General features: G+C 38.3%; 1 protein-coding gene across 5 annotated transcripts in view; it reads right to left on the bottom strand.

Annotated features, from left to right (window-relative positions):
• Positions 1–771: 771 nt before the first annotated feature.
• Positions 772–20,589, bottom strand: part of CHODL (chondrolectin) — a 381,063-nt gene continuing 361,245 nt past the window's right edge. For all 5 annotated transcript variants that reach the window (XM_069636400.1, XM_069636398.1, XM_069636401.1 and 2 more), the window contains one exon: positions 772–1,305. In XM_069636400.1, the coding sequence (XP_069492501.1) occupies positions 1,205–1,305 (101 nt within the window). In that variant the 3' untranslated portion in view covers positions 772–1,204. The remainder of the gene's footprint in view (positions 1,306–20,589) is intronic.

A 20,589-nucleotide genomic window follows, 5' to 3' on the forward strand; every position in this document is an offset into this window, starting at 1 on the left:
TTTACCTGTAGCAAATGCTAGCCACTGACTACTAAAAGTTCACATTTATAACGTTGCTTCTCACTTTGATGCAACAGTTATGTGTAAACGATTTACATTCTCTGGCTGTCTGTTGTAATGTAATGCATTTCCAATTATTGTAAACGGCACTGGGAACAGGTTACATCTTTCAAAACGTTGTCATTACTCTGTTCAATAAGGACACTGTGGCATGGGGTGTTGTTTTGTAATGTTCAACATGTTTCCAGAACTATCCTGTTGGAAATGCTTGAGTGTAACTACACATGTGTTGACACATCTTCTAATTAAAATGTGCAGGTGTGTTAGTGATGGGCTTCCTTCCCTACAATCTATCATTAGAGCAAGTAACTTGCTACACAGCTGTACTTCCCATAGAAGGTCGGTTTGACCTATTACAATTAGATTAATGCATTTGTATCCATGCAAAGCTGACGTATAAGGGGCACAATTCATTCCAAGTGTGCACTGCCGATTATACAAGTTTACTTGGATCTATATGTAAGAGTGATAGCAGAAATGTAATGCCACTTAACATTGACAATTAACAACCATCTTTTTATTATCTTCGCAATGATTAATTAACAGAATTGAGATTGTTGAATTCATGCAAAATTTGAAGACTTCTGTGCAAATCTGTAAATCATCACCAAATACCTTATCCATGGTCCATGCGGCTCCTGGAAAAGGAAAGATGTCTTAAGCATCACAAACAAAGAAACAATTGCACAGTGCTGAAACAGACCAAATGCGCATTTTTATCAAATGTTTATTCAAAGATAAATAATTTGTGCATCTATCCATATTCGTATGATTTACTGTCCATCCATTAAGTACAATAAATGAAGAGCACTGACAAAAAGTCATATCTTTGCTGTAGTTTGAGACATATTAACATTAGCATGTCTTCATAGACACGTTGACATCAATTGCAGCCTTCCTTGCAAAACTGCAGCTGGAAAAAGATGTTCATTTTGCACAACAATAATTTGTATTCAATGTAATTGGCAAGACATTTCTTTTATATTGAACCAAGGCTAAACATTACATATAAAAGGTATTCCAGCATTGACCTCAAATGGGAGCCTACAAATGTTCATCTTGCTGATATGCTGAGGTTAAGCCATTCCAAGCTGTTCTTCTGAGATGACAGAAATAGATCCCAAAAGCTTTGTTCCAAGTTCAGTCAATTTAGAAGAAAATTAAACTTCCATGCTTGTGGATGTCCTTGGAGTCTTCGAAATCCATAGTGTAGATTGTGTTGGGCTGGTTTTCGTTCTTTCTTTACTGCAAAGAAATAAAAAAAAAGGTTATCATAACTCGTTTTGAAGTAATTAAAAATCTAAATGTAATATGTGTGTTACTCATTCAGAGTATGCATGTTTGCGTGTGAAAAATGTGTTGGTGAGTGCCTCACGTATTCTTTAAGCACAAATGCACACTCGCAGATACCCCCCCCCCCAAACACACTCAAATAGATGCACAGACTAGCTCACATGCACGATTAGATGCCCACCTCTCAATTCTGGTTGCACACAAGCAAAGTAAATGAGGCAGACACATATATTTGTTGAGTGAATTTTCAATGTCCTTTTCCATATCTCATGATTACAGCATGATCACATTATTGTGACAAAAAACAATGACCCTTTGGTTCTGACACATACTACTCTGGATGTGAGGAATTTCATAATGATCATTAATTGTTTGCTTAATCTGTTTAAGACAATGATTACGGGAATGAACAGTGTAGACAAAAACAATTATTAGATAAATATATCGCAACACGAAATGTAGGCAATTTACATCCTTTGCAGCAACTAAAACATAAGGAATTAAAGGGACGAATTCTGTCAAAGCTGTGACAATGAGAAGGCTCTAATGTTCTGTGGAACGTTTGCTTCAAGGACTGTGAGTATCTTCATAGTTCAGACATTATTGAATGAATGTGCTTGACATATAATTACCCAAGTCAAAAGTGGAAATGAAATGATTTAGACTGCCAACTTGTATGATTTATGACAGGGATAACTGTGTAAGAGAACTTCCAATAGGCGGCTGTAAATGAAACCCAGGCCGGGCTGTTTTGAACGCTGTGTGGACTGAGAGTGATGCTTGCAGCAAGTGATGTTAAGTGGTGCAGAGAGATATGATTACCAAAAATGATAACTATAATAGATTTAAGGAGCCATTATATTAATATTTGAAAGTGGAGATTGAGGAGCCGAGGAGTGTGGGATTGACAAGAAAGACAAGTTAGGCAAGAATTTCCTAAACAAGTTAAAAAAACACAATACATAATGTTGTGTGAAAGAAAGACAAGACAAATGGTAAAGCAGACGTGACGTTTGTGACAAGGTGGATAAGATGAAGGTGGAACAGAAAACTCGGTCAATGGAGCATGAATGGAAACTAAGCAAAAAGATCCTGGTAGCCCCATGAGCACTGTTATGCTGCATTGTAGATGATGCATTATTACATTTAAAATGGCAAATGATGGAAAGTACAGTCATTGCTGATATGTAAAATAAAGGAAGAAATGGCAGGATTACAAAATACCACCAACTGAATAGCCTTAAGGGAGAGTAGGATCAATGGTATGGGAACTAAGTGAAGTAACAGGAATTTACATTTCTAAATGAAGTTTGAGGAAGACATGTACAACCTTTCTCATTTGTGCCCTAGGGGTGTGGAAAGGGCGTAGAAGCACTGGCACTTTGGATTGTTATTAATGAAACAAATGATGCAGGTCATTTCATTTCTGAAAGGGAAATCTGCTCATCAGATTCCACTTTCATAAACTCCGTGCCAAAACCAAAGTGTGTTCTTGTGCTCTGCTGTATCCAGATTCTGATCTGTGGTACATGCTCTTCTAGTTGCCCAGAGCAGTTTCTGAGGTCAAAGGTGTCCTCTTGACAGCTGCAGTGACAGCCAAACCTCTGGAAAACATGGGCTGCATTTAAAATATGCACCCCTGGTATGGTATGGTATGGTATGGTATTGTTCTAAAATGTTATGATTATAAGTAGCCCATGCAGCCATATACAATTTGATATCACCAGTTCAGCTGTGCAAGGTGATATGTATTTTGGCCAGTCTGGCTGGTCGCATCAAGTGACAGGACAGCAACCTGGATAGTAATGCATCTTCTCTGGTCTCTTTGTGAGGGTAGGTAACACCCTTGCCCAAAGAGAGCTACTCAACATGAAGCTTCCCTGGGCCCAGGTATCAAAGGAGCAAACGCATTTAAAAGGAGTAGCCTCACACCAGGGTGCTACATGTCAAAGGAGCCAACGGTGCCTTTGATCAATTAAGAAGGGAAGGGCTGGGTTAGTGTAGACAGGGATAGCTCTGTACAATTGACGGAAGGTTCCGCCATATCATTTTATCTCTGCCTCTCATTTCTGTCCCCTGCTCTTCCTCTAGAATAACACACTTTGGATGTGATAACAGAAGGGCAAGGTCTGCTTCTTTCAAGAACTAGCATTAGACCAATCACCGGTGGGCGTTTCTCTTTAAATCAAGGATTCTCACACCACTTTTATGAAACATTTTTGAATTTCAAACCTTCGAGAAGGTTTTGTTGCACCCTGCTGGGAGAGCTGTCCTTTCCAAAGTACTCCAGTTGTGAGGTGGAGGCAGGTGTACTAAGACAGAGGCAAGCTCACCAACCGTCCCCAGGGACCACGTGGGGTGAACTGCTGTAAGAACTGCATATCTTCCAGACACACTACTGAGGAGGAACTCAATGTGTTGAAGAATGCCAGAATGGTGTGTTCCATGCTCCCCCATGTTAGGAGCCCAAACAAGGAAAGGACACATCTTGTCCTGTGACCCTGAGGTTGGACTTACTGCTCCTGTGTGCCAATGACAGGATTCCTTCTGTTTTGCAGTTGAACCACTATGAGCTGTAATTCAAGCATGTTCAACCCTTAGCAAACCACCAGCACTCCCTGGAGCTGCTGTCGGCACTTACAGAACTTGGAGCCACTGCTTGTATGTTTGAACATGTTCACTGCCACACTGCACCATCCAGAAGTGCATCGTTGCCTTGGACCGGACCAAGAACCGCCACTGCATCTGCACCTCTCGAATCAGTGTTCAAATCACCAGCTCGTCATCGTCAAATGAGTTGTCAATTGAACCAAATCTGGTTGTCTTCCCAAACTGTCGTTTTTGCCTCTGCATCGTACTGACTGCTCATCCCATCATCAGCCCATCTGCCATCTACCATCAAACCTCAACTGCCAAAGCAAACATTGTTTACTCTTGGTCTGCATTGCTGGGGTAATGTTTCAAATCACAGCCTTCCTCAGTTTGATCCCGATTCGACTGCTGCTTAACGTTGGACCACCACGACTGCTGCTTTTGAACTGCACCAAAATACCAATTTGATATTATCATAATTGTTCTTTTATAACACACTTAATACCAGTGATTGGTTTCTAAGCGCATGATCGGGATTCAAACCTCTGATGCACTTTGTTGTCTTCCTACCATGACAAGCGCGCTGCCCCTGAGCTATCGCCCCTCTTCAGGAGGGGCTGTTGACACTGTAAAGGTATTATTGACTGATATCTGCCCCCCAGCTCCATTTTGAGACATAGAGACTGGCTAGGTCACATTAATCCCCCTTTGCAGCCCTGTAACATATCCTTTGGTAGTCTTTCTACATGGGTCTGGTATTGCAGTGTTTTCTACTTAGTTATTATTGTACAAAAGTGAACATTCCTGTGTATACAGGCTAATATGCACAAAGGAAGACATTTTCAGAGTGTAAATATATCATGTGGTGTATTTTAAAGTAATTTAAGTTAATTAAAAAAAAATGTAAAGGATCTTGCTCCTTTTACATGGAGAAGTAGTGACCTCAAACAAAATCTCAAAGAATTCATTGAATGTTCAACATAGTACATACAGCCAATTGTTGTATATGCTCCTCATTGTCTTGGATTCCACTTAAGAGTTTTGGACTCAAATATATAATGTTGAGGGATGATAGAGTAATACAATTCACGTGCAGCATGATTCGAAGTAGACATGAGATCATAAAATAAAGTAAATTGAAGTCAAATAAAATGTAAAACGTACATGAAGAATATAATTGATATAAAAATACATACCAAGAAATAGTACAATGACTAATTATAAATGCCACTCTGGCTAACGATTTTCAATTTTCGCAAGAAGCGACGCTCTGGGTCAATCCTTCCTTGCTGACCGTACATCCTGAGTTAATATCGGCAAAGAAGCGGCAGACCCTGTCCCAGGACCACTAGGAGTACTGCAAGCATCCTTCCTGTCACCTACCCTCTACAATGTTTACACAAAGCTACTATTCGCTGTTGTGGATGCTATGGGTGTCATCTATACGAATTTTGCATATGACAACCAGATCCTCATCCCTATCCTGGCCACCATGATCAGGATCCAATTCAATCAACAAAATGTATGCAATAATTCAAAAGTGGATGGCTATTGACAGCCTCTGCCTCAATCATGAGAAAACAGAGATACTCATTGTGGGCTCCCCAGCCTAAATCAAGGCCCTCCACTCCAACTACTCTTCATTCACCATTGATGGTACTCCATACCAGTCCTTAAGCAGGTTAAAACCCTAGGTGTCTACTTAGACACTAACTTAACAATGTCTAAGCACGTGAACACACTTTCCTCGACCACCTCATACACATTCAAACGGATTGCCTTAAGTCGACAATTCCTCATGCCGCAAAACTGTACTACCCTGGCCCGGGCTCTAATTTATTATCGAAGTTATATTATTGCAATGTACTGGGCACCTCTAACGCCAATTTGTCCAAATTACAATTGCTGCAAAATAAAGCTCTGCAAGCAGCCCTTGGATTCAGAAAATTGGATCACATCTCTACTACCAGGAGGGAAACTGAGTGTTTATTCAAAACACTCTGTGCAACCCATACATTTCTGACCAAGAAGGCACCCATAAATCTCAATAACACTGACACCCTGAACAAGACATCAAGAGCACTAAGATCAAATAAGAATGCACATCTCTTTGTTCCACCTTACAAATGCTCCAGAGCTGGGGGAAGCAGCTTCTTAGCTCTGGCTCCAAAAATCTGGAAGTCTTTAAACACCTGGATATGCAACAAATTTTAGACAACTGCCACCTTCCCCCCACATCAATAACAGGTAGGATTAGGCAACCTCCTCTCCCCACTCCCACCCACTGCTGCACAATCCATCATCAGCCTTCTTCTGTTCTATGTTCCACTTCTGTTTTGACTCTCTGTATCCTGTAACTTGTTTATAAATGTGAATTCTGCTTGTTCCATGTGTAAATGTAGTGTTATTCCTACTGTGTTTTTATATCCAAGATGTCTGTAACTACGCAGTGACACCGCCGGGTTTGGGCATACAACAAATGCAATAAATAAATAGATAAATAAACAGAAGTACATTTAAAAAAAGTGATGTATTTTGTTAGAGAAATAGTACTTAATCAAATGAATTTCGGTTTATATTTTTTTTATTGTATATTTTCTTAGTGTATGCAACTTGAAGTCTGCTGTTAAAGTTGTATCCCTGTTGTGTTTTTTTTTCTGCAACTAATTGTATGTTATCATTGTTAAAATACAAATTTTATTCGCCTGGAAGATGAACTTGAAGTCTTATTTTTGTATGCATAAGGCACCAGCTCCCTCTAGTGGAGTTATTAGGCAAGGCGGGCAGGGCGGCTTTGGACAAAAACACATCTGGCCTTTATTATATAGTATGAGGATGTGTTTAATTAATGTATTTATCTTTATATAGAACCTTGATTAGACACTCCTTAATTTTGGCTTGTTAGACCTTGCTGTTTGGATTGCTATTGAACTACATTCACACCCCGCTTGAGTTTATAGCCTTCAATCAGCCAACATTACTGAAAAAGGTGATGGAGTTATATTGCTTCACTGTAAATATATGTAAACTTTATGATTGTGTTTGGTATGTAGATGTGTGATGGATGAGTTGGCGTTTTAGCCTACACGTATCCTTGTACTTCAGTTCATCACTTCATCACACTATTTCTTAATGTGTTTGTAGAAAACATTCTATTATACATAATTAATTTCATAACAGTTTCACAGATGAACTAAGTGGAGGAAATGGTAGACTTTTCAGTTTTGGATACCATTGGTCATGTTACACCACTGGATGGTGAGATCATGGTATGATTACTGGCAGGCAATCATGGTATGATTACTGGCAGGCATTACCTGACCTGAGTACAGACATTTGCCTTTTTGCTGGGATGTCCTGTCATGCTTCCTAAAGTAAAAATTGGGCCTCATTACAAGTTTGCCTTTCTGGAAACAAGGGTGCCGGTAAACTCACTGGCACCCTTGTTTCCAGACTGGCAAACTAGGAGTCTGCCTGCCGGAACTGCTGTGCCCGACAGGTCTGACCCTGGTCGGCGCAGCAGCCACAGTAGGCATACCGGTCATGGAAGCGCTGGCACCGTTTGCAATGGTGCCGGAGCTTCTGAGTCCACAAACCCATAGAGTCCTGTGGGACTCTATGGGAATGGGGACTTACATTTTACCAGCGTCTGACTTCCCAGGCCGCCGGATTTGGAATCTCCCAGTGCACTGGGCAGTCAGTCGCCGGTAAAATGTAATAGAACCGGCAGGGTTACCACCCGGACTCGTAATGAGGCCCATTATCTTGCAGCACAGTATGCTGGGACTATAGAGCCATAGTTACACTCATAATCCAAAGGACTGTTGGGCAAAGAGCACAAACAGATGTCAATGCCCCAGCCAAAAACATGGTGCTTCTGGGCGCCCATGTGGTCTAAGTGGTCACTGAGATAGAGGTTAATACCAGTTCAGGGAGTATAGGTGGAATGATTAAGTCAGTGCTTCTATCTGGGATAAAAAAAACAGAAGTGCCAGAAGAGCAGGAGATTCAATTGCATAAAAAGACACAACACTTTTAAATGGAAGAAATAACGTGTGGGTATTGTTCAGGGTACAAATAGAGCAACAATGGCAATTAGCAGCAATGATCAACTGAAAACTGCAGAAAGAAATCTAAAATATCACAAAGGGGGAAAACATGAGAAAATGGTTATGTGATGCCTTCAAATGTAAAGAACACAAATACAAATAATAATTACAATTGCAGGGCTTAGAGAACAAAATGCAAGAAGTTGACACATATACCATATGAACAACCAGAGGTGTGCACCATGTTCATTAATATAACCAAAGATGTGCCAGATTTGTTCCATTTTTGGCATCCTCCTTATTGTGCTCTGTTGATCGAACCTCCTAAGTGGGTGAGTTCAATAGAATTAACATGTCATCATTGTAGTGGGAGGGGGAGGTGCCTAATGACACCGGACTGGTAACCATGGGTCCGGTGACATTTAGATGGCCACTTCATTCTTGACAACCTACCTAATTAAGTTAAGGAAGAGCAATAAATCATTTCAAAAGGTTTTCCAAGTACTGTATCATTTATTGTTTTTAATATTGTGACTCTCTGTAAAACCAAGTTACACAAGTTCACAAGTGGAACATTCTTAACTATTAACATTCTAAATTAGCACTTATAAGATGGCCGCCATCTTTACTGCACCATGGGAATAATCGCATCAGGACATGTGACTGCTTGATGTGATAGGAATGCATTTCAGCAGGGAATCTTCATTGGCTTGGTCTTTCTGCAGAGTTCCTGTTTAGTGCAGATGACATTCTGTATTGGTAAGTGGAGGAGTGAGAGGGGGTGTTTGTAGATGGAACACATGGAATGATTTAGGCTCCCTATATGTTGAGTGACTTATGATGGATTTGTGTGTCACTTTTGCATAGGAAGAAGTCCTTTTGAGTGCTGGGAAAAGACATTAGCGAACTGTGAGTTAGCCTGTTGAGGTCCAGTGAGGCTACAAATGTGAGAGAGGGGTTGATTTATGTTGCTGCTAAAAATCGTTTTCTAATTACCCAATTCATACAGGGGTGAATGACTATATATCTTGCCCTAAACGTGAACAAGCGGTTTGTTACCGCGAAACGCGTCATTTTCGTGTTGTTTTCTCTTTTGTCCTGGACATATGTTTAATTAAAGAATTTTTTTTGGCTGACTAAATGGTTTGGTGCCTCATTGTTTTGCCATAATTTCTGTTAGCAAAACCACTTCCTGGAGTGCCTTCCGCTTTCCCTGCACCTTTGTACAGGGTTTACAACATAATATATATATATATTCAGTGAACAAAAACTTTGTTAAAGGGACGTTATGGTTAAGTTGCGCTACTAAAAACCTATGAAATTCAGTGAAAAAACTTTGTTAAAGGGACGTATGGTTCCAAGTAAAACCGAAAAACCCTTGAAATTCGCCAGTTATGGTAAGCTAAGCAACCATAACTCGCGCCACCACCGTGCTCTGCTAAGACTAACACCCAGGACATCAAAGATGACATCACAAATGTCTTTGATGACATCACTGATGACATCACATGTCTGTTTCCGCCTTTTTTCCTTTACTGACATATCTAGGCCACATGGTTTTCTTCAGTAACAGTCAGGAATTAAAAGTGGAAATGGTAGTATATTTGTAGACTTATCCTTCAAGTATGTTCTTACAATAATTCCCTTAGGATCCAGTCATATCATATGAAACATATACATAGGGGAAGACACAAGCTGGAAAGACAGCAATCCTTTCTGTGCATTAAAATAATCAGTAGAGTTGTCAGCACTTTCTGATAGTTCTGTTGTTTTTTTATTACTGTACTTTCCCTGTATATACTCATATTTTTATATCTTGAATTCACACTACTTTCCTTAGAGACCAGGCACATCATGTGATATATATATATAGGGTAAGTAGCAGCTTTGAAACAGAGCAATCATTTCTCTGCATAAAGGTAATCAGTTAGGTTATGAACACTTTTTGCTACTACTTCAATTTCCTTGTATATACTCATATTTGTATGTGGTGTTGTCTCTTTGTGTTTTATTATCTACTTATCACATGTTTCACAGTATGCAAAAGTCTAATAAGAAAACAGTTATCATTTCTCTATTCAACATGGCAAGCTTATGAATATTGCACCTCCATCATGTATGCTGCACACAATGCCTATGTTTCTACATGAGCACCTTAGTATACTGGATGGACTAAATAGCCCTTGATATTTATTCCAATGATCATTGACACTTTTTTTTAAATTGACATTACAATAAGAAACCCTTGTACAGACTTTTCATTAAAAGTTAAATGCACATGTGATGTCATCAGTGATGTCCCACATAGCAATCTTGACTTTCTATATACCTTTTGAAACTTTCCATAATATTTTTCAATAAAATCTCACCATGCCACAAGTCCCACATAGCAATCTTGACTTTCTATATACCTTTTGAAACTTTCCGATCCTTTTTTTGTATTCGATCTGTCCGCGCACAGTGCGCATGTCCGCGGACCGCGCACAAGCACCCCTATAAAAGACCACGCCCAAGAGCTTATTCCCATTGTGTTTCTGGCTATTCTTCAGAACACAGTGATTTTTGCTGCCACCTGCAGACTACACCATCATCGACATGGCATCCTTGGCTGCTGAACTGCCACTTGGTGCTGCACCTGCTTCAGCACCACCACCACCCCCTCCACCACCACCACCTCCCCAAGGGCCTGAAGAGGGGAACAGGAGTGAGGATGCGGAGGAGGAAGAAGAGGATGATGAGAATGAGGTAGAGGAAATCCCTACTACCCGCACTAGGCGTGAGTCTGAGAATGGTTCTAAGGCTCGTGCGAACCATGTTACCTGCAATGAGTGCAAAATGATACTCAGTCGCGGGAAGCACGGTAACTACAGCTTTGGGACCACTACTATGAAGCGACACCTGAGGTCATTTCACTCTGGGGCTATTCGCTGGGTTGTACCTTGCGAAGAACGTAGCAGGTTGATTTCCTCTACTTCATCCTCTGTTTCTGATCCTGTCACCACAAGGACCACCTCTGTTGTATGTATGTACTGTGACACAGTTCTCTGCAGGGGGGAGCGACTTCGGAGTGCTTTTGAGACTATCGTCTCAGAGCACGAGAAGACCTGCTCACTACCCAAATAAAACCCACTCTACATCTTCCTCTCTCAGCTTCCCCTTTCTTATCCCTGTGGTTGGTGTCCCCCCCTTTACCCTCCTTTACCCTCCTCTCCTACTGTGTCGTGTCTGAAAAACCAAAAAAAATACAAAATTACAAAAATCAAAAAATAATAAGGCTCTTTTCAGAGCCGCCTTTCCCAGTTAAAAAATAGAAGTGAAAATAAATGAAGCAGGGCTCTTTGTATTTTTGAGAAGTCCGCGAACAGTTCGCGAACATTAAAAAAATTGGGTTACTACTCCATCACAAACATTGTAATTTTCTCTGGAAAGAAGTGGTGTCTCTGAAAAGAGCCTTTGGGTGGTGTTTGTAAGTCAAAAATTGTAAATGCTTAACATCTACTTCAAAATCGTTGTTGTAATTCCAAAAAAGGTTGCCATGCATTTTGTACATTTCTCAGAAAAATCTGATTGCCAGCATAAGTAAGATGGACTCCATCTCTGCGAAAAATGTATGCACTACAAAACATAATATTTTCATTGTGAAAAGAAGACATGCCAAAATCTCTTAGAAAGCCACAAACAGCCTTATTAACATTGCGCCTTGCTTTTTCCATTTGTGGACCAAATGAAGAAGAACGAAGCCACATTTGTCTCTGCGCAATCCGTGAAAATATCACTTGCGAATTAGGAAACATGTCCATAACCTTCCTCAGTCCTTCTTTCATAGCAAATTGCAAAAAAAACCAGTCACATGCCCTAAACTGTTCCCTCCACAATGAATTGCAATTATGTCTGGATGTTGCTCTGTCTCCAAAGTAGCACAGAGAGGTAGCAAAACCAACCACTTCATTCCACGTACTCCATGCCAGTGTAATTCCACATGTGGGAATCCAAGATCTACAGCTACTCCACAGCTTTCTGCAAGCACCTTCAACCAATGTATCCACGAATCTCCTAAAATCCAAACAATCTGTTTTCTGAAACACACAGCCATAGCTATCTTTTGTTCTCTCAGCAAAAAGAGTATCTCAAAAAATCTCTCCTGGCACAACACACCCACCAAACTTTCCTGACCAATCCCTTTCAGTGCTTATTCTCATTTGCATGACTTCTGAAACCAAAAATCCCCGGATGTAACTCCCGATGTCCTGGAACTACCGCCATGTCCGCGGACATATCGTAACATGAACAGCCCTTCTACCATTTCCACTACACTCTCTCTGCCATTCCCTCATTGGATGTACCTCAAAAATCACATGACCATGCACCAATCACATTCAAGACCTCTACATCTAACTGCATCATCATAGATCAGCACTGCAAATGTACTCTGAATCTCTCTGAGTACAAGTGTCATATCATTGGCAAGCAGCATCTACCAAAAATACTGTACAAGTCTTCAAGATTTCTACTTGCAGCTCCACGCATATCCATATGCATGAACACAAACTTCAGGTATGCATATTTTCTGTATAGTACATGACATAGCTCTCAACCATTTTTGTTTTACAGGCGGGTGAAATCACCCGATTTTGTTTTTAGCGGGTGAGACGCCCATTGGAATGAATGGGCGTGCAGGAGGCTTGGCGGGTGAGTCTGCACTTTACAAGGCGTGTGACACCCGCCAAAAGTGTGTGACTTGAGAGCTATGGTAGATGAACACATTTTCAAACAGACTTTTACCTTGTAAAATCTGTTAAATGAATTTACTGTACTTTTTTCAATTTCCTAAAATCAACTACCACTTATACACCTTTATACTTTTTACTTTCTTTAAACACACACACTCAAATCATGTTAAACTAACATTTTTTAAATGAAATATATAGACTACATATATTCAAACAAAATTGCATGCAAACACAATCTATGTTTAAACCTTTATAAAAATACTTATACAATTTCATATTTTTTGTTTTTATTTATTTATTTACTTAATTACTTTAAATTAGACATGACATTGAGGCGCTATTACCTAGAACAGTTTACTTACAGAAATAGTGGTATTCACTAATATATTATAAATTTCACAAGACATAGTAAAGATATTTTATTTTTGCTACAGTTAGTCATTCAATACAATTTGCTCATTGAGAACATATCATATACACTGAACTGATGCAATGTATCTCATGTAAATACATTAGTTTAATAGTTTTACAGAAGGCACTGAGGATTTCAATTAAAAAAATCAATATCTAAATTAAAAACAGTGCTATACACAAACAAAGTTACTAATTTGAAGCTTTCACAGTTGCAGTGAAGACCAGTTTCCTGAAAAGAAGCAGCCGAATTCGAAGAAGAAAGAAAAACTAAGAAGTTACCTGTTCATTTAAAAAAAAGTAAGTAAAATATCACCATAATATTTAAATTATTAATCAAATATACTATAACATTAATACCAGCTATTTTGGTTTCTTAAAATAGAGATTTTGTACCACTTTGTCCAAAAATGTCCATGTCGTAAACTGCGATTTAAAAACCAGAATGGCCCACAAATTTCTATTTTTGGACACACAAATTAGCCAACTGAACCACTACAATTTTCATATTATAGAACAAACAACTGTTTTAATTGTATACATTACATTTACTATTTGTACTTTTCCACACCACTAGCTTACTTTTTTTTGTCATCTGAACCCCAGTTTAGTGACACATAAATTCAAGAATACCTACCCCTACTAGTTTTAGTTCCCAATGCACAATCACACACCATTACATACATCTTTATCATCTTACTCAAACACTCATGCACACAGCACACATACATTCCAGAACATCCCAACCCATATCTTCTTTATTTTTTTCAACAGACCCTAAAGAATGCCTACCAAAAGACAACTCCGTAGAAAGCAACGCAAAATTAGAGCAAATGAAAATAAAGGTGTCCAACATAAGCATCCATCTCTAGCAGAATTTGTAAAAAAAAGTTGAAACAAAACAGCTAATACAATCATTTAGTGAAACACAAAAAGTTTCAAGTACAACAACTTTGCTTCCTCTATCAAAATGTAAAACAAACCAAAAAACAATTAACAGAAAATCACCTATCAGTACAGATAAAACTACTTCTTCAAATTTTAATATAGTGCAAAGTAAGCATACCAAGATAAGTATTTTAGCCAAAATATACCGTCACAAAGTCCTTCAAAATCTTATAAAAACAGGAGAGAAATCAGGTTCAAAGCTTAAAACCTATCGAAGGAAAATAATCTTAGAAGCATTGATGGACAGTGCAATTCTTCTCAAAAGAAATGTATTTATTTTACTGTTAAACAAAATGAAACCACTAACAAAACTAATAACTAAATTACAAAAAAGACTTCTCAATAAGCGAAATGTCAACAGAAAGAACTTCTTAAGTATCTGCGGAGGTAAATGGAATCACACTACGAGCACAGAACCATATTTTATTGAAGAAGCGTACAAACAAAAGCAAACTAATACAATTGCCATAAATAGCAGTGGTCGAGGTTATGAAAAAGTGAATAATACCATAATGGAACAAGAAGTACTCCTTACAAAAATATGCCCTGAAAACTTAGAATTACCCCTCCATTCAACTGAATCAGAACGTCTAGTGTACAAATGGCCATGCACGTCAATGTGTAACATTCCCAAACAATGTTTCAAATCTTTACACCAATTCCTCAATAAATATGTAAAAAGCAAAGACAAAATCAAAATTAAATTACTGCAAAATATAGATACCTGTCCAGTGCGCAAGTACACAGGACTACAAGGACATTCATTGGCCTGCATTACAGGATCTACTTGTAAAACCACTTTCCATGATATCAAAAGGATATCAACACATCATTCAACTATAAGAAATCTAGTCTATAAACTGTACTATGCTAAAAGTCCTGCTTTAGCACTAGCAAAGTTAAATAACATCCTTCTACATGGTACAGCAAAAGACCTACTTGAAGAAAATCACTATATCCAGAAAAAATATTTTGGAAGTGAAAGCCATTTACAGAATGAAATAGCTTTAAACCAATTAAGCAACAATTCTACACATGGCAACCTTTTGCTAAACACATACAAAAAAGAAATACAAAATTTAAAAGTACATCAGCTGAAGTACCAAACCATGTATGTGTATGTTGCCGTAGAATTTTTTATAAAAGTAACACAAAAACTGTGGACCTATCATACAAAATAGAAGACAATGAAGATTCTAAATGGTTTGAATTAGCTCTCTACCTTCTAGCAGAAAACAAATATGAAATAACTGAGCCCTTAATACTTTGCAGTTATTGCACTACAAAACTTGACAACAACCTTCACGTTCTATCACAAATAATTTGGAATTATACCCAGTACCAAAACCTCTACAACAACTTAATTTATATGAGAGCATCATAATTCAAACAGTACACCCATTTCAAGCAATAATACGCCTTCAACCAAAAACAGCAAAATTACCTCCCTCTGAATAGGTAAAAGGCATTTGTGGAAAAGTAGTTTATTTACCATTAAATCTAAAAGAAAATGTGCATACTCTAGGAGTGCAACGTCCAATGCACCAATCTTTAATTAAATTAGTAAATGGAGTACCTACAAAAGACAAAAAAATATGGCAACAGCTGGTAGATTTATATAAAGTTAGACAAGCCTTCCAATATCTTAAAGAGAATAATGAATATTACAAAGAAATTAATATTGAAGAAAACTTGAAAGATACAACTGAAATAATTCAAGAAACACAAGAAGCTGGTCAATTTGAGCTACTAGATCCTGCTACAATATCAAATACTTTAGACCAGTATACAATTCATCCTTTGCACTGCAATGACACCGTACAAGATGTACTGGAAACTTACCAAATGCGTCAAACAAAAGGATCGCCAATCAGTATATGGGAAAAAAGTATAGAAGCACGTGCTTTTCCTCTACTCTTTCCAACTGGCAAAGGAGGAAGATATGATGATAGACCTATTCAAATATCAGCTTCAGAATACCGCTCATTACGGATGTATTCTGAAGGTACCAGATTTAGACAAAATACATATTTCACCTACTCTTTGAAAGTGAACTAGCAACTTTATGTTACGGAGTTGCACACATATTAAAATCAGGATCACACTTTCAAAATATGACAGCTACACAATTATTAGAGAAAGTGCAACAAAAGGATGAGGTTTTACAATCAAATATTACAAATCTATTAGCAAATATGCGTGGTACTAAAGAGTACTGGTTTCAACGTCATGGAGATGTACGTTGTATGATCAGAAACCTTGGCCCACCCACTTGGTTTGTTACATTAAGTTGTGCAGAATATGCATGGGAAGATTTACATGATTTCCTACGCATATCAAATAAAAACACCTGGAGAACTTTGTTCTTTGGATCCTGTTAATGTTTCAAGATATGTTCACCATCGCTTCATTGCTATGCTACATTTTATTTGTAATAAAACTGTTCCTCCCCTTGGAGAAGTGCAACACTTCTTTTGCAGACAAGAATACCAAGCCAGACACAAATATTGTCGTCGCAAATACAAAAACAAAGGCAAATACTACACCAAATGCCGATTTGGTTTCCCTAGACCAGTTACAAATACAGGTCAAGTAAACAACCTCATGTCTTCAGTTAGACATACTGTTAAAGGAAAGTCACCTAAAAATACATATTACATTAAAAGAAAAGAAGAAGAAAAATATATCAAACATAGATGTGCAGTACATTGCAGACAATTCTACTGCAGTTGCACGATATGTCACAGCATACTTAACTAAAGCAGAAAAGACAGAGCTCCAAAACCTCTGGAATGACCTGTCATCAGATAAAACAGTATCTCAGAAATTATACAGCTTGGGCATAAAAGTGCTCACCCATAGAGAATGTGGATTTTATGAAGCAGCTGATCGTTAAACTGGTACTTCATTGTATGGTAAATCTGAAAATATAGTATGGCTAAGTCTTGGTCCAGCTAAATCTAGAAAAAGAGTTCTAAAATCATATGAAGATATAGAAACAATAGCCAAGCATGATCCCAACAGCCAAGACATTTTAAAAAACAATTTATTGGACACATACTACCCAAAGAGAAGTAATACTTTGGAAAACATGTGTCTATACCAAATAGCCCAAAACTACACATACAAAAATAATATGAAACCAGATGAAAAAAAAGGTAAATATAGAGTGACAGACTGTGAAGGCAGCTTAGTTAAACTCACTAAACCACATTTTATTAATCATATCAAATTGTCATTGAAGACTCCTCAACATAAAGAAGTATATTATATGTCCCTGCTACAACTCTTCAAACCATGGAGAAAAGAAGAACAATTACTAGATAACTATGACTCATATGAGGATGCTTTCAAAGCAAATGAAAGCACTATAACTGATGTAAACTTTACACAGTACAAAACAATGTTGCACAATGAACAGCAACATGAAGAAGAACGCCAAGCTCAGCTAGATAAGGATACTCCTGACAGTAGTCAACCTTCTGTAACAGGAAGCCAAGAACCACTGGCTAAAGAAAATGTATAACCACTAATAACAAATGAGGCAGAATTAGCTATGATAGAAGTAGAAAACACCATGTGTCAGTATGAAGATAAGGAAGACAACTATACTACAATCAAAACTAAACAATGAGCAAAGTAGCATTTTTCAAGAAGTAACAAAACAAATTGCATATGGTGTAAAACATGAAAATAAAGAATGTTCCTGCCATAATTATAAACCTATACTACTGTACGTCAGTGGTGAAGCTGGTTCTGGCAAAACATTCCTAATCAAAATCATTAGTAAGTTCCTTCAACAATTGACAAACAACAAACTGTCAGCTGTTGTCACTGCCCCCACAGGTTTAGCTGCCTACAACATAGGTGGTGTTACATTACACCGATTACTACTATTACCAGTAGAACACCAGAACAAATTAGACTATTACACACTTTCTGCAGAAGCTGCAATGGAATTACGCAGAGTATTGAAACAAATGAAAATGCTACTAATAGATGAAGTGAGCATGGTCTCCAACCTGATGTTAGCTTTGATTCACCTCAGATTACAAGAAGTACTCAAAACAGACTATGAAGAGCTCTTTGCAGGAAAACACATTATTGTTTTTGGAGATCTGCTTCAATTAACACCAGTAAAAGGTGAAAATATTTTTAAAACATTAGGGCACAAACTCTGCCGTAAAACTGTTGGCAGCATTGGAAATTTCAACCTTTGGCAACATTTCCAATACAGAGAATTAACAGAAAACATGCGCCAATCTGCAGATCTAACTTATGCCAACATTTTAAAAAGTTTGAGAGTTGGTATACTTTCTAAAGAAGCAGAAGCAACATTGAAAACCCGGCACATTAATGCACTTCATGGTGATAATGCATGTGCTACAGATGTTATGGAACAATTAGCCCACAAAAATGTCAAATGTATGGCCTTAATGCCAAATCTTGCAAGCTGTTTCAAATTCAATGAAATCATGCTAAGTAAAGAAATGCAACCAATAATGGAAATTAGCGCCACAGACAAACTAGATGTACATGGTATGACACTACCCATGTGTGACCAAGCCACAACAAGACTAAATAATTTAGAAAAATCAATCTCAAACACAGCAGGCTTAGAAAAGATGTTAAAATTATCCTTAAATTGCAGAGTAATGCTTAAACGTAACCTTGACGTGGACCAAGGACTAGTTAATGGAGCACTGGGTACAGTTGTTGGCTTTCAAACATACCCACGTGACAACAAAATTCAGTTTGTCAATATACTCTTTGACAAACTTTCAGAAGTAAAACGGATAGGACGCTCAACAGCTAGATTCCTTCTCTTCAAAGATATGTATGTACGCAGAGAACAATTTTCTCTAACTCTTGCATACGCAGTCACAATTCATAAATCACAAGGTCTTACCCTAGACAAAGCAATGATAGATATTGGTAACACAGTCTTTAAAGAAGGCATGAGCTACGTAGCACTATCACGCTTACGTACACTTGACGGTCTATTTCTAATCAACTTTGATGCAAGTAAAGTAAACGCTGATATTCCTTGCATTTTAGAATATAATAGACTTTGCTCACTATACACTCCCCATCTAAACACATATTCTGTTCCACAAAAACTAAAACGGTGTAAAAGAAAACTAAGTCAAACTGAAATGCAACAGGACGTCACTGGAAATCCTCCAAAGAGAGTAAAAGAAACTAATACTTCATCAAGTACCACAAACAAAAAAGAATCAATTAGAGAAAGTAAACCAGGTACTTCTTTAAAGAAGGAAGACAAATTCCAAAAAAGCAGTTAGATACAGAACTACCTGGACCATTTAAATTCTCAAATATAGTTGGTGTAAGTTGCTATGCAAATGTAGCAATGAATATTCTATTTCAATTACCACCAATTGTTGACAATATTTACTTACACAGTACGGACCCATTGTGTTTGCAAATGTTAGTACTTCACAGAAATGCAGCAAACAATCCTGACAACACATATAGGCCCTCAGTACGACCCTGGCGGAGTGGGTTTACGCCAGCGGTATTCGCGGCGGACCCGTCCGCCCTACTACGAGTTCCCGTAGCGCCATGGAGCGTTTTTCGCCTGGTTTTTCCGGGCGGAGAAATCCATGGCGCTACGGGACCTTGTTGTTAATTACGCCACCGTATTTTACGGTGGCGTAATTAACGCCTTCCCCACTCCCATTATACCCTATGGGGCAAAAATGGGAATGGGGAAGGGTAAAATGGGGAATGGGGATTTACCGCCCCGCCAAGGTCGGAATGGGGCGGTAAATCCGCCAACCCCCATGGCGGTATCGGCAGCTTTCCGCCGTGCTCCATGGTGCATATTGCACCACGATTTCCGCCAGGGTCGTAATGAGGGCCATAGTGTTTTTGGAATAAGACGACAATTGGACTACTGTGCTGGAATGGTGAATTTCACTATAAACTCACAGGAACATCCACAAGATTGTCTAATGTACTTACTACAAGTACTGGAAAACAAAAACATACCTATAAATGAAATCTTTCAGATTTCATACATGTGGAAACATACATGCACTCTCTGCAATAATGTGACACAAGAAGAAATCCCCAATGAATGCTTCATATATATATCAATACCAAATTGTGAATCCATTCCATTTCAGCAACTTGTACAAAATGCAAACCATGGTAGATTATGCTCTACCTGCAATTCAGATAATTGCTCTACGTTAGTAATACAAACAAATAGTAAATACGTAATACTAATGCTTCTACGTTAAAATGCAGATGGTACCAAAAACAACTGCAAGCTGACTGGATGCACAGATGGTCAAATATCACTTGGTAAGAAAACCTTCACAACAATAGGTATAATCTACCACGCAGGAGCCACAACCAATTCAGGGCACTACACTGCATACATAAAAAAGAAATGTGGATTGTTTGAATGTAATGATAGTACCATTACTCTAAAGCAGAGATTACCAGCAAATCTTACAAACGCTTATTTGATGTTCTTA

Source organism: Ambystoma mexicanum, chromosome 7p, assembly GCF_040938575.1.
Source record: "Ambystoma mexicanum isolate Mex_15411 chromosome 7p, UKY_AmexF1_1, whole genome shotgun sequence".
Taxonomy (NCBI): domain Eukaryota; kingdom Metazoa; phylum Chordata; class Amphibia; order Caudata; family Ambystomatidae; genus Ambystoma; species Ambystoma mexicanum.